This window comes from Dermacentor variabilis, chromosome 7 (genome assembly GCF_050947875.1).
Source record: "Dermacentor variabilis isolate Ectoservices chromosome 7, ASM5094787v1, whole genome shotgun sequence".
NCBI lineage: Eukaryota > Metazoa > Arthropoda > Arachnida > Ixodida > Ixodidae > Dermacentor > Dermacentor variabilis.
In genome coordinates, this window is record NC_134574.1 from 157,744,738 (window position 1) to 157,758,200 (window position 13,463).

The following is a 13,463-nucleotide window of genomic DNA, read 5'->3' on the forward strand; positions in this document are numbered from 1 at the left end:
TTCGTGCTAGCAGCTCCACCGCTAGCTTCGGAAGAGGGAGCAGTCTGGTCAACCTACTTAATTGCAGCCGATGGTGGCAGAAGAACTCGCCTTTCAATTAGCGCTGTTCCTACTTTCAGGTCATGAACAGCATGCGCGTATCAACTGTGTCAACTGTATCAACTGTGTCGTAGGACACGCGCATGCTGTACATGACCTGCACGAGCATGTGCAGCCTAGGATCGTGTCATGCCACCGTGTCACAGGACAACACTGCGCCATGAGGTGACACCACCTGTCGGGCCATTCACGTTTACGCCTCTCGCCCATCCGATAAAACACCCAGTCCGCCTGTGTTTACCGGATTGCGGTCAAGCTAAACCTATATCAGTAGGTTGATTGACTTGACCGTTCGCTCTCTATCTTGGAGGCGCTGGAGCAAGAACCGAAAACAAACTTTCATAAAAAGAAGGTGTTGCCAGAATTACCTTTGTTCAGCGTATGCACCCTGGGCTAGCGAACTATGTAATACTGTCGGTTCGCTCGCAATGCAGGTTCTCCGGTTGTTACGAGCTCTTCACTCTCGCCAAGCAAGGCATGAGCCCCGAGCAGAGGCGGATGAACGAGCGGACCCCGCCCATCCGCGCGGTGATGACAGACCTGGACAGCGACATGGTCGAACTGCTTGTTGGCTACGCCTACCACACTCTGCTGCACGAGCGCATCGGCCAGCACAACGTGGCCAAGGTACTCGAACTCGCCGAGAAGCTAAAGGTCAGTCGGGTGCTGCGGTGCTGGTGGACGAAGTGGGAGCTGCAGTGCTGGTGAACGGGTTCCTTGAAACTTCGTGCGCTGAGGAACGTTGCAGTTAGCAAGCATATATGTGAGCTCTACCCTGTCTATGATCATCGGGCAGGACGTTGAGAGGTCGCTGTTTCGAATCTGGACCGCTCGATGGCGACATTGCTGCGGTGGCGTCGAGCGTGTTCCACGGCCCGGCTGTTTTGCTGACGGGTTAATAACTGACTCAGTCACTCACATAGTCAGTCACTCACACAGTCTGTCACTCACACAGTCAGTCACTCACGCAGTCACTTTGACGCTCACACAGTCACTTAGTCGCTCAGTCACTCACACAGTCTGTCACTCGCATAGTCTGTCACTCTCACAGTCTGTCAGTCTCACAATCTGTCACTATCACAGTCTGCCACTCACAAAGTCTGTCACTTACGTTGAGCGTCTTCCACAGCCCGGCTGTTTGCTGCGGGGTTAACAACTGACTCAAACAGTCACCCACAGAGTCACTCACACAGTCTTTCAATCACCCAGTCTGTCAATCACACAGTCTGTCACTCACACAGTCAGTCACTCACGCAGTGAATTGACGCTCACACAGTCACTTAGTCGCTCAGTCACTCACACAGTCTATCATTCTCACAACCTGTCACTCACATAGTCTATCACACTCACAGTCTATCACACTCACAGTCACTCACACAATCACTTAGTCGCTCAATCACAGTCACCCAGCGGCTCAAACGGTCAATAGTCACTCAGTCACTCATTGAGGTTATGAGTCACTCACGTAGTGGCTCGGACATTTACACAGCTGCATAGTTAGCCACACAGTTCCTAAGTCGCTTACACAGATCACTAGTACAAATTAGCACAAAGATATGCCTGAGTGCTTTTCTGTTAAGGCAAGTATTCAAGCCGTTCAAGTTTCTGCGAAATGGTTGGTTGACTGATCCCAGGTGATATGGCTCCACCCACTACGGGTAATAGCCTATGAAACGGACGGTAGGATAAAAACAACGATTTAAATATTTTCTTTTTCAATCAAAGACAAGATATTAAAAAATATACAATAATGAATAATCGTACACACCATTGCGTCGCGTGGCGTCATCGTTTTCTTTCCAGCCATTGTGCCTTCGACCAGCTTAAGCGGCTCTGCAAGAAGAAGAAGAAGAAGAAGAAGAATTCGAATTGGGCGTCGGATGCCTGTTATTACGGTAAGTCGATTTCGGGTAAGTCCTGGGATTCCGATGCATGGTGCAACCCGCTGTGTTGTGAAGAATGAGCGTGTATTGTCGTCCTGCGAGTATGAATTCGAGCAGACGTCTCTGGTGCTTCTAGTCCGACTGGAAAAGACTAGCGTCGATGCTACAACATCCTTAATCCAAACACGAAGTCGAGGGCTTGGTTGCTGGTTGCGGCGACCTCATTTCGATGAGAATGAGGTGTGCTTAAATTCACTTGCGTGGTAAAGAAACCAAGATGGTCATTCATCGATCTATCGATCATACGATCTGATAGCGATACCTAGTGTGATAGTGCGATTTTGTGATAGCGATACCTAGTGCAACTGGAGCAAATGGCCTTACGTGCCCAAAGTTCCCGCGCAATACAGAATTATTCTCGAATCTGACTACGAAATGCACTGTCCAGGACGACCGCGTCGCCCTTTTCTTTAAACGCGCACCTTGAGTTTGCTCCTCGTTAAATAAGATGTTTGTCGACGTAACCCTCGGCAAGTTTCGGCCGAGTTCTCGCACCTCGGTACGTTTACGACGCGGATCTTTCGGATACGGGATTAGTGCCTGACCACCTTGAAGAAGAACCTCGGAGCAGACGGCTGCATCGACACTTACCGCCTGGCCTCCAGCTGTGGATACGAGCATATCGCCGGAGAAGCGTTTCGCTACTTGGTGCGGAACTTCGACGAGGTGCGAACACGGAAGTTCTTTGCGGGCTCGGACCAGAATAACTGCGTTTCTGTGACGACTATACAACAATCCTGTTATTAAAAGTCGGGGTTTGGAGACAAAACGTTAATGACATATACACTTCTTAGCCGCGCCGGGCATCGCAATGTGCCCAGTAATTGCTTATAATGTTACCTCACTTCACTAATTTTCTTTAATGCTTAAAGAGCATGTAACTGAGGAATTGGGGCGTAATTTTGTTAGAAATATCGCGCTCGCACCGGCACTGAGAATTAAATGCTCGATACGGCATCGGAATGTATCGATTTACCCTTTGTACCAGCTGTAGTCTACGTATGCAGACCCTTGTTTCACGCACAGTAGCTATAGTGTTATTGGTATTTACAATTAAGTAGTAAATATCGACGCATCTGATTAATCGTCTGAGTGCCTCGCTCTCAAGTAAGTGGTGATGAGGCGATAGGAAGTTGCAGCTCGTCTTTAAAGCCAACTGCAATTTCTAACCGGGCAAAAGGTATAGCTTGAGAAGGTGGAGATATCGACCTTGGGAAAATTTTACGCTGGAAATACTGTAGTTTCGGAACGCTCGCAAGAGTAGTTCTTCCTGCCAAAAATGAAAAACGCGCAGTGTAGAGCGTTTCATTCATTCATTCATTCACTCACTCACTCACTCACTCACTCACTCACTCACTAACTCACTCACTCACTCACTCACTCACTCACTCACTCACTCACTCACTCACTCATTCCCAAAACTTGAAAAACTTGAGTGTATAGTTGCATTCACACAAAACAAGATTTCGGCATGCCGCCTTGGCTATGTTGCTGTTCCTGGTGATATAAATGAAGCGGAAGTTCTCCGGCGCCTTTGTTTGCAAACAGCGGAGGGGGGTGTCTGTACACGTGACGCAGGTGTGTAAGAACAGCGCCCAGTTCCAGGATCTGACGCCAGAGGAGCTGCGCACCATCCTGGAAGACGACCGGCTCCACGCGCTTGACGAGGTGGAGGACATGTGCACGTTCGGCGCCGTCCTCAAGTGGATCTCCGCCGACGTGGACAAGAGGAAGGCCTACCTCGCCAAGTTCCTGCCGCTCGTGCGCTTCGCGCGCTCCTCCGTCACGTGAGCGCACCCTCTTGACGTCATAAGCCGCATGTCTATAGCCATACACGCGGACGTGGCAAGAACGCCTCTTGTCCACTCGTGCATCCAATCGCAGCGCTTCGAATTTTACTTGATTTCTTGACTTCGCGGCGGAGGCGAAACCCCAGTGTGGTTTTGGTGCACAGAACTTGAATTGAATTCTCGGGATGTGGGCAGAGCTAAATTAAATTAAGAATACAGGCTTTGTTGAATCTTTGGCATAAATTATGAAACCGCGAAGGTGATTGCACTTCGTGCTTATTTGGGGAACTAGACATTGCAAATAAAACCCCCGAAAAAACGAAGGACGCTACACTTTATACCCTGCAGAAAATGGTAATATTAAATTAAATTATGTGGTTTTACGTGCCAAAGCCACTTTCTGATTATGAGGCACGCCGTAGTGGGGGACTCGGGAAATTTCGACCACCTGGGGTTCTTTAACGTGCACCTAAATGTAAGTACACGGGTGTTTTCGCATTTTGCCCCCATCGAAATGCGGCCGCCGTGGCCGGGATTCGATCCCGCGACCTCGTGCTCAGCAGCCCAACACCATCGCCACTGAGCAACCACGGCGGGTTGCTGAAACGGTTCACCTTTGACGCCATTTCACTCTCAATAATATGGGACGGGGCGTGGTGTGCACGGTTTGCCTCCGCGATCGCTCCGCGCGATGGATCGATCTCTGTATAGATTGGTGGCCACCGAGTCGCTGCTCTGAAGGTACGAGGTCACGTGTACTGTTCCGCGTTTACAAGCGCCGAGCAAGAAAAAGGGTGCCTTCGATAGTGCGTCACGTGTTGGATCACCACACAAAGTGGAGTGTGGCGATTCCTCGATCGAGGCCGGGTCGCCTACTACGCACTTCGCACCCCTCTGCTTTCTGTGCAGCAGCATTCGCGTTTTATTGCAGAGACTTCCGAGAAAGTCGCCACTCACCCACAAGTACTGGGCGATGGAGACAGCCTGAAGGTGATGGACGTGATCCACCAGGTTAGCTGCTCTTCTTTTCTCTTTTTTTTTCTCTCTCTCTCTCTCTCTCTCTCTCTCTCTGTGCACATCGGGCGCTTGCTTCATTACTGATAGCACATGGCTGTACGTCGAGCATGCAGATGATGGCGTGCTGACCGCGACGTGAACGCGTGTACACGCACAATTCAGTCTAATGCGATATGAACAGGATGGTTCCAACCACGACGGAAAATGCATGTATTTTATATACGTGGTTTGCACTCGCGTCATCTCGGTGGCCACGTTGGACTTACTATAGCACTGAGAGGTGCTTCGCCTTGATTTGATGCCCTTTTTCCCATTGCATTGCCAGGTCTGCGCTGGCAGATACGAAAGTGGCCTCAATTTGTTCTCCGTGACGTCACATGAAACAGTACTGTTGAAGGAAGGTGTCGCGATTCGACTACCGTATGCGGCGCCCCACTGCCACTGCGTACTGTGATCACGCGCATATACATGTGCCATATGAGCGGTGGTCGGAACTTGTAGACACTACCGAAAACTACGAAGCTCTTCTTGCAAATTAGTAATTCATAAGGTATATGCTAGCGCTGCCAGTGACAGGGGCACGTGATGCGTCTGTAATGTTGTCCCGCGCTTTAATAGTGCTTGTACAAGGTCCTCGAAGTTAATATTAACTGTATAATTTTAATAAACACGCGATGCTAGCTACGCAAATACTGTTTGCCTCGGCAGGTTATACGCTTAGCAATAACTTTCCTGCTACAACGATTATGATATATGTGTTTATATTTGAAAAGTTAAGACAATCATATTTCACGATGACTGCACCTTGTTTGGTCCGCCTGGAGTGCGCTTCTGGTCCGAGATAACATCGTCAAATTCGACCATCAGTCGGCTAATTTCATAATTCAAGGGCAGGGATCTCGACACAACGTGAAGCCCCCCGTTTTCACAAGAAACAGCCTGACAATTACGCTGCGTTTGGCGACTCTTACTTTCTCGCGCTAATTGTGTCCGCCAAAGTGCATAAAACGCCTGACCAAGCAGATTTTGCGTAGCTAGCAAGTCATTTTCGTCAAAATTACCATTACACTATACTTAAAGACCTTGCATATTAACGCGTTGTGTAGACGCTAAGAACTTTGCAGCCTCGCAAGCACTCGCGCCGCCACGGCCCTCATGCCCTGCGGCTGCTACGTAAACGCCCGTTGCAGCGTTGGTGGCGCCGCCCCGTGGCATAGATTGTAATTACAGCATGCAACAGAGCCACACGCGTCTTTTGTTTTGTTTGTCTTGGGCAGAACAGCGGCACAGTTCCTGGCGCTTTTTAATTCCTTGCCGTGACCTACGAGCTTGCTTCAATTGTCCTCGCAGACGCGGCTAGCCCGTTATATGTAGATGGACAGGCTCTCCAACATTGTCGCCTTTCCAAAATCTCGGGACCTCAGGTCTTGCTAATCAAACACACGAGTAAAAACGTGCTGTATTCGTGCAGACGCTCACCCGGCAGTCCATGGCGGTGGGCGTAGTTGCCGGCGTCGACCTGTCCGCGAAGCTGTTGCTCACGCCTCGCCTGCCAAAGGACATTCTCTTCCTTTTCGGCGGCTGGTCAGCGGGCGCGAGCAACAACCTGTTCACGTGCAACTGCCGCGCCGACAGGTGGCGCGTCATGACCAAGCAGTACGCTACGTCCAGGTAATTGGTGGCCACTCGGCGACAAGCCATATATTGTGTTCAGGTTGTTTCAATCAAGGGCTTCGCACAGTTTGCAGAGAAAAGCAACGCGCCACATAAATGACGCTGCAGAAAGAGGTCGCCGCTATAGCTGAGAGGCTCACACGCGCAAGTATTACGTGTAGACCCTTTTCGCGGAGCAGTTTGCTGCAGACGAACGAGATGGCGCTTTCGGCGGCGCACCGCAGATGCCTCAGGCGAAAGCACGAATTCGAAACCATTACCGCTTCTACACTGCTACTGTGCGACCAGCTGTCGGAAATGCAATTGGGTGGTGTCTAACGCACTGTGCTTCATTCATTCTGCAAGATGACGCGTGCAGTACATGGCTGTCAAAATATAGTTACTGGTATGAAATGAACCTGTGTGGCCAAGTTCACGGAACGCTGCTACACAGATACTGGTGCCGGCCCTTTGCGATGAACGACTTTGCTCGTGGATTTAAAAGAAATTTCACTTATCCACCAGCATTGCATCGCTAACTAACAAAGAAAGGACTTCAACCCCGGAGCATGGGCAATATTTAGAGCCGCTCGTTACACAGTAACAAAAGGAGTAGCGTCACTTACTGCTATAGTAGCTTTCCCACACGCTACCTACACTACGTGCGAGAAACCACCCAATTCACAATCACGCCCACTCTATCACTCACGTATGAAGAATGAGTGGGCGCGCTCTAATGAATGCGCCGAAGCATGGGTTACGCCTCACGCATGCGAATGTTCGAAGCTGTTACTTTCGTGACAGTCCACAGAGTAAGCGAGTGGCAAGCTTGCTTTGCTTCAAGTCATTAAAAGAGTATAGAACATCTACGTTCCAAGTATGGTGCGCTTCAAGAAAAAATATACCGCAACTGAGCGAGGAACGTTACTGAGTCGAACACATGGCAAGCCGCTGCTTCAAAGTTTTTGTCAAATAAAGAACTAAGAGCAAAAGACACTGATCCTGATTCAGAAGCGGAAAGTATAGACAGCTTGTACATTTCTAACCCCGCTTCTAGTAGAAACGCCCTATACAAGACGTAATGAGCTACGAGCACTTGCGTCATGCACATCCGTTGTAAACACGGAGGAAACAAACGGCTGAGGCAAGCAATGGACGCGCCACCACGTGATAAAACATGGCGGCGCCCACGGGATCGCTATAAAAAGTCAACAGTTGCAAGCGGCCGCATGTCAAACGAGGGGAAGAAGTGATGCGGCTCCGTATTGTTGAGAAACCGTGGCCTTGACGAAAGCTTTTACGCAACATTCGCATTCTATGATGGCAAACGCGTTTAATGTACCCGTAAAACCATTACCTTGGTTAGGATAGTGAGATTACAGAACGGTTGCGAACTAGCATAACAGCCATCGGGGCAGTTTCGTCGCCAGATACCTAGACAATGCAAGAGAATGTTTGTGAGTGCGAAGGACATTGCTTTGATAACGCAGTAATGCCAGATAGCGTATAGCCAGATTTTTCAAAAGCTGGTTGGTAGCACAATCAACCGCAAGCGTTTGCGGGGCGCAGGATCTGCCAAGAAGCTGAATTCTCGCGAAGCGTGGTCACACAGTCTCGAATTAAATGCTCCAGCACGTAGTATCCTTCGCCACCTACACAGTGATTCATTAAATACGAAGTACCATGCCTTAACAGTGCAGGAATTCACATTTGGAGGGGAAACCACGTCACGTAATCTTTTGCTGTTGACTGTACACCGCGTATTAAAAGACGTCCGCCGACGTCCACCGCAGGGCGTACCACGGCGCCGCATTGGTCTACAAGTGTATCTACTTCGTGGGCGGCTTCGACGGCCGCGATTGCTGCCACTCTGTCGTCTGCTTGGACGTGCCGCTGGCCAGATGGAGCGCCAGGGCGAACATGGCGTTCGGGCGCTGCTACGTCAGCGTCGCGGTCCTCCAGGCAAGCAAGAACGAAGAGAGGCAGCCACTTTACAAAGCACTAGCTGCAAAGCGCAACTGCAAAGCCATGCAGTTGGTGCGAGTTTTCGCGAACTGTAGTTATAGCTGTATCCGTATATTGTCGTATACATAAAGAACGTTGACGATTATGACGATTACTTATTGGCGTCCCCTTTGAATCGGGGCTGCGACAAATATTCACCCAGCGTTAGTTGATCGGGCATGCTATACATGCTTTTCGTTTTAGCATTTTTTACATACATCTCCTTAACCTGTTTTCTGTTCCTCAAAACTTTTACCTGCGCCTGTAACGGACCTGGTCTATCCTGCTTTTTTCCCATCAATACTCTAAACGCCTCTTGCTTATCTACGCTGCTGACCGGTTGATGCTTCCGTCCACTTTTTTTTCCAAGCGCCTCTGGAAGGCGTTGATTGGTCTCCGCATTCTTGCTGCAGCATACACATACCTCATCCTGTAGCGAATATTGGGTCGGGTATGTTTTTGTCCTTAGGCAACCGGTTCCAGCCTCAAATAGCAATATACTGCCTTTTGTGTTATCGTACAGATTTTCCCTTCTAATTTCTTCTGTTACTAGATAGAAGTGACACTTCTCGACACTTTGTTTAAACGCAACACCAAAGTGGTGTTGCATGATTGCTCTCGCGAAAGGAAAAAAAAAAATATACGCTGCTATTCGCAAGCGCATTAGAACCGAAAGGGTCATCGAGTTTGGTACACCGAGCTCAACGGTAGAGCTACGCTTCGAATATTGCTGTCGAAATTGCATGCAATACATTGGGAAGCACGATAAAGCGATATTTCAATTAAAGTAGATAATGAGTGCTTACTCCAAGTACTACCTTATGGTTTTTGTACGCAACAAAAAAAAAAAAGCTGCTTCCAAATTTCTGAAAGTAAAGATCTTCTTCAAAGACTGCTACGATCCCGAATGGTCTCTGTATATTCTTCCGTCCCCTCCCCCGCATTACACAGACGATTATTATTTTTTTTTTACCGTAGACAAATGGTCACCTAGCCAGGACACAAGCCGCGCACCTTCTTTCACCTGACGCAGGCGCTTCTAAAGTGAGCGGACACGACGTTGTTATACGACGAAGATAGTGGACAGGTTGTAAAATGCCGCTGCTGGCGTGAAATGCGTGTTCCAATAATAATTTTTGGCTCTAAATAGGATGCGAGATCAGAAGGGAACATTTTGTCAGCACACGATGGTTTGTCGAGATACTGGATTGAGCAGTAACTGTATAATGTATGGCTGTATTCAATGGGAGTTATTGAATTCATTGGTGCAGATATACGGAACAAACTGCCACTATGGAAACATAGCTAGACGGGTTTCTCGCGATGTGAGCGCGAATGTTATAGTGCTTTTCATGTCATCCCCATTCCTTGGAACAATCCTTACCTACTCACCTGAATCCCCACTAAACAGCCCCAGCCACTTCTGTTTCCTTGCTTGAACACTTCTCTTACCCTACTCTACGCAGGGGCCCCTTGTCCTCCTCCTCCGTCGAGGGTGGGGAAAGGGTGAGCAACGCGTACACAAACGCTGCTAGGAAAAGCCGTTGTGGCCCTGACGAAGACAGGTCCACCTATCATAACGTTGTCTTCAAGAAAATTGCATATTTATGGTTATTGTACTCGCAAAATTCATTGCTGTGATAATTAGCTGATGATGGGCCCGAATGCCCCAATACTAATTGCCGCCAAGTATTGCGGTAGTTGGCGCTGTTGCTGGCATATGTTTGCAGTGATATTTGTAGTGATAGATTTTATGTGAGAAACTTCATACCGAAGCCGTAAACAGCCCCTCCTACCCAGCCGCCCGATTAGAGCTTGCGAGAAGTGACGTAGAACGCAGACTTCCCCACCAGAACCACTGTGGCTTCTCGCTACTTCACTCACGTATACAGTGTAACCCTGCGTCATATCCGGCTTCTTGTGTAGTTGCGCGGCACACCGCTAGGGGAGCCAGCCGACTGCAACGTTGCTGTTAATTTATCTCCGTGGTTGCTATTCTTGCTGCTTTCTCGCGATGATTTTTAACCTAACGAGTTCGAGTGAGGTTTTGCAGCCAGTTGACTGTCGCTTAACGTGTCGTCCTGTCTTCCTGGCAGGGCCAGATCTACGCCATGGGACGCTTCGACGGCCACACGCGCACAAACACGGTCGAGCGGTACGACGTCGAGACAAACCGGTGGTCCATGGTGGCCAGCATGAACGACGTCCGCAGTGACGCCAGCGCCGCCGTAGCTGCAGGACGTATCTACATGTGAGGCCGTTTCCGGATTCGCTGGCTTCCGAATCGCTTTGTGGAGAGTGAATCTAGTTGTCAGCTTGCGACTATAGCACGGCGAGCCTCTATAGAGAGGCTCGCTGTACGGCCTAGGCCCGTAGACGCCAACGGCTCTCGACGAGTTCTTAATCGACTGGACCGATGGGTCATAATGACATCTCGGTGGCGGGAAATTGTTGCCTAAGCTGAATGAGGTAATTAGGTTTTACTATGGCGTAATAATAGTTCAGCGGAAATCCGCGAGGGGGGAAGAAGCAATTAATAAAAGGACCAATTTTTCTTCAACTGCGAGGCTTTTTCTTTCGAGGAACCCGTATGGGTTTCCTTTGTAGCAATTGCTACGATTGGGTGGATGTCTAATTTTGCCTTTATTGGGTTTTACTATATCTACTACAATGACGCCTGTAACTACACTAGCGAATGTACTCGTGGCAGCAAATGTACGCCTTCCCAAGCGCGTCATTCCTTTAATAAATACAATAGATCTCTATTGCGTTTCTATCGCTCGCATTGAAAGTCATCGTCGATGGCTCTTGAGCCATTTTTCTGTTTTCTTTTGTTTTTTTTTGTTTGTTTTTTGCTCTGGTTTGTTCGTCTCTAGCCCCCATTTTCTCTCTAAGCTGCCTTTTCTTTCCCTCTCTCATTTCTATCCCTGTAGCATCCTGGACTTAGGCCTCCACCACATGCCAGTCGTGCGGCGCGGAGCAGCACGGTCGACCTTCGCAAACAGCGAGCATGCCGTTGCCTTTCCGGAAACCGTGTCGTCCGCGCGATGCGCCACAAGCTTATCTTTAATAAACTAGATATGCGCTTTATTAAGGCGTTTCTTTATTGTCGTGAGGATATTTCGGTACTGTTTGCCATTTCTTTGCGAAATTTCTCACAGAACAGAACCGGTCGGTGGCGCTGGTAAATGAGCCGATGTTATATAATCCGGTCTTATGTAAGCCGATGCATTATGTTGTGTTTACCACATCCCGTCTATTAGCGTTCGCGGTCAGCTGTATTTCTGGCGCTTACCGGCGTCTTTGGGCGGGGCACAAACTGCAAGTAGCATATACATGGCCTACACAAAGCCGTTAGCCAAGGGATAACGACACTTTTGTACGAGGAAGAGCGCGTTAAGGATAGGCTAATAGCGAAACAGTACTGCCATATTAGTTAAACGTATCACGAACGTAGCTGGCGCCGCTGTGCGTGTTACGTTGTCTAGCTGCCCGTGAGCACCAAGCGCCAATTCTAAGCACATAATGCAAACAACTACAAAATGGACGTATCTCTACAGAACAAGAAGAATAAAGTTGGCAACTTGTTCCTGCTATATAGGCTGCTACAAAACGATGTTGACGGCTGCGTCTGCGACTGCTTGCCCCTTCGAGACGCTGACAGCGACAAGAATATTTCGTCCGAAGGGTGACTTATTCAAAGCGCTAGCAAGATTTTAACGTCACAAACCCTGCAGCTCTTAGTACCTGCTTCCACTCTGAGTCGTCCCTGTAGTACGAGTCGGGGAAATTTGACATTGACTCAGGGGACATTGACGTGGACCGACAGTGTCCTCCTTGTCACTGCAGAGTATACACGTAAAAATTCGCTCCCTCGCACACTTTTATTTTTTTACTTATTTAGCCCATGTACTCATATTGGCAAACCTACGGAAACAGACATCTCCACGATGGTGCGTATGTGCCATACTGTATGAAAATTATCAATAGAAGCTATAACTTGAGGTGAAAGGAAAACGCCGAGAAGCAAGTGTTCCACCGCAGTTCCGCGTGTTCTATTAGAAGAAGGAGAGGGTGGCACATGTTTGAGGAGGAGGAAAAGAGGGAAAGACCGTTAGGGACTCATGTTTGAAACCGCGAACGTGCACTGTAAGATTCCCACCAACAACAACGGCAACGTTTATAGGTTATTGTATAATTAGACGGGTTTAGCGAAATGCAAAGGAAGCAGTATAGTTAAGGCAAAAAAAAATTCTGCATAGTGATGTGCCAACCTAAGAACTGGTACATAAAAACAAAGCTGCGTCAGAGAGTCCTTCGGAAGTATACTAACCTACTTGTTCAGAAACGCCCCCTTTAATTGAAGCTCATGCTTGTATTGGTAACGTCTGACATGAACCCGCCGGTGGAAACGCAACGAGAATCTCGGGCACGTTCACGCTGCAGGTGTCATCTATAGGCCAAGTTAAGCGTGAGCCTCAAGTTAAGGCGCATCTCTCAATACGGTACTAACCCCCGTATTCAAAAATGCATCTCAACTTGAAGTCCATGCTTGACTTGATTTTAATGACGCCTGTCGCGAACGCACCGATAGAAACGCAATGAGCATCTGTGGCGCGTTCGCAACAGGTGTCATTTATATAAAGTCAAGCATGGGCTTCATGTCGAGATGCATTTCTGCATACGGCGGTAAGGGTGCACGTTTGCTTGGCTCACGGCGTCGCTCGAACCCGTTCGCGCGTTGCAGTGGCTGGCTGTTTTTAGTCGCGGCTCCCGAAAGTGCTGCGTTACAGACAAGGAAACTGCATTGGTTGCAGCAACACGATTATAGTATTAAAGCGGAGCCGGTTAAGGCGACATGAGAAAGAAAAAATTTACTGGTTGAAAAAAAAAAACGTGCATATAAGTTGTCATTCGAATGAGATGTACACAACGTAACATTTACTTTAGAACCATT

General features: G+C 48.6%; 2 protein-coding genes across 2 annotated transcripts in view; one reads left to right on the forward strand and one right to left on the reverse strand.

The window, feature by feature from the left end:
- Positions 1-6,412, reverse strand: part of LOC142588912 (kelch-like protein 10) — a 34,016-nt gene extending 27,604 nt beyond the window's left edge. The window contains exon 1 of the mRNA XM_075700723.1: positions 6,329-6,412. The gene's annotated coding sequence lies outside the window, so the exon portion shown is untranslated. The remainder of the gene's footprint in view (positions 1-6,328) is intronic.
- Positions 1,925-11,584, forward strand: LOC142588913 (uncharacterized). The gene is made up of 6 exons (XM_075700724.1): positions 1,925-1,994; positions 3,621-3,829; positions 4,764-4,843; positions 6,321-6,520; positions 10,603-10,757; positions 11,440-11,584. Exons 1-6 carry the CDS (start codon positions 1,980-1,982, stop codon positions 11,582-11,584), a joined length of 804 nt encoding a protein of 267 aa, XP_075556839.1. The 5' UTR covers positions 1,925-1,979.
- The last annotated feature ends 1,879 nt before the right edge of the window (positions 11,585-13,463 follow it).

What these genes read in the sequence shown, in the direction of transcription:
- LOC142588913 (XM_075700724.1), top strand. An exon ending in TTCGCGCGCTCCTCCGTCAC is followed by an intron (nt 3,830 to 4,763) that starts GTGAGCGCACCC and finishes GTTTTATTGCAG; the next exon opens with AGACTTCCGAGAAAGTCGCC. An exon ending in GCTGCAGGACGTATCTACAT is followed by an intron (nt 10,758 to 11,439) that starts GTGAGGCCGTTT and finishes CTATCCCTGTAG; the next exon opens with CATCCTGGACTTAGGCCTCC.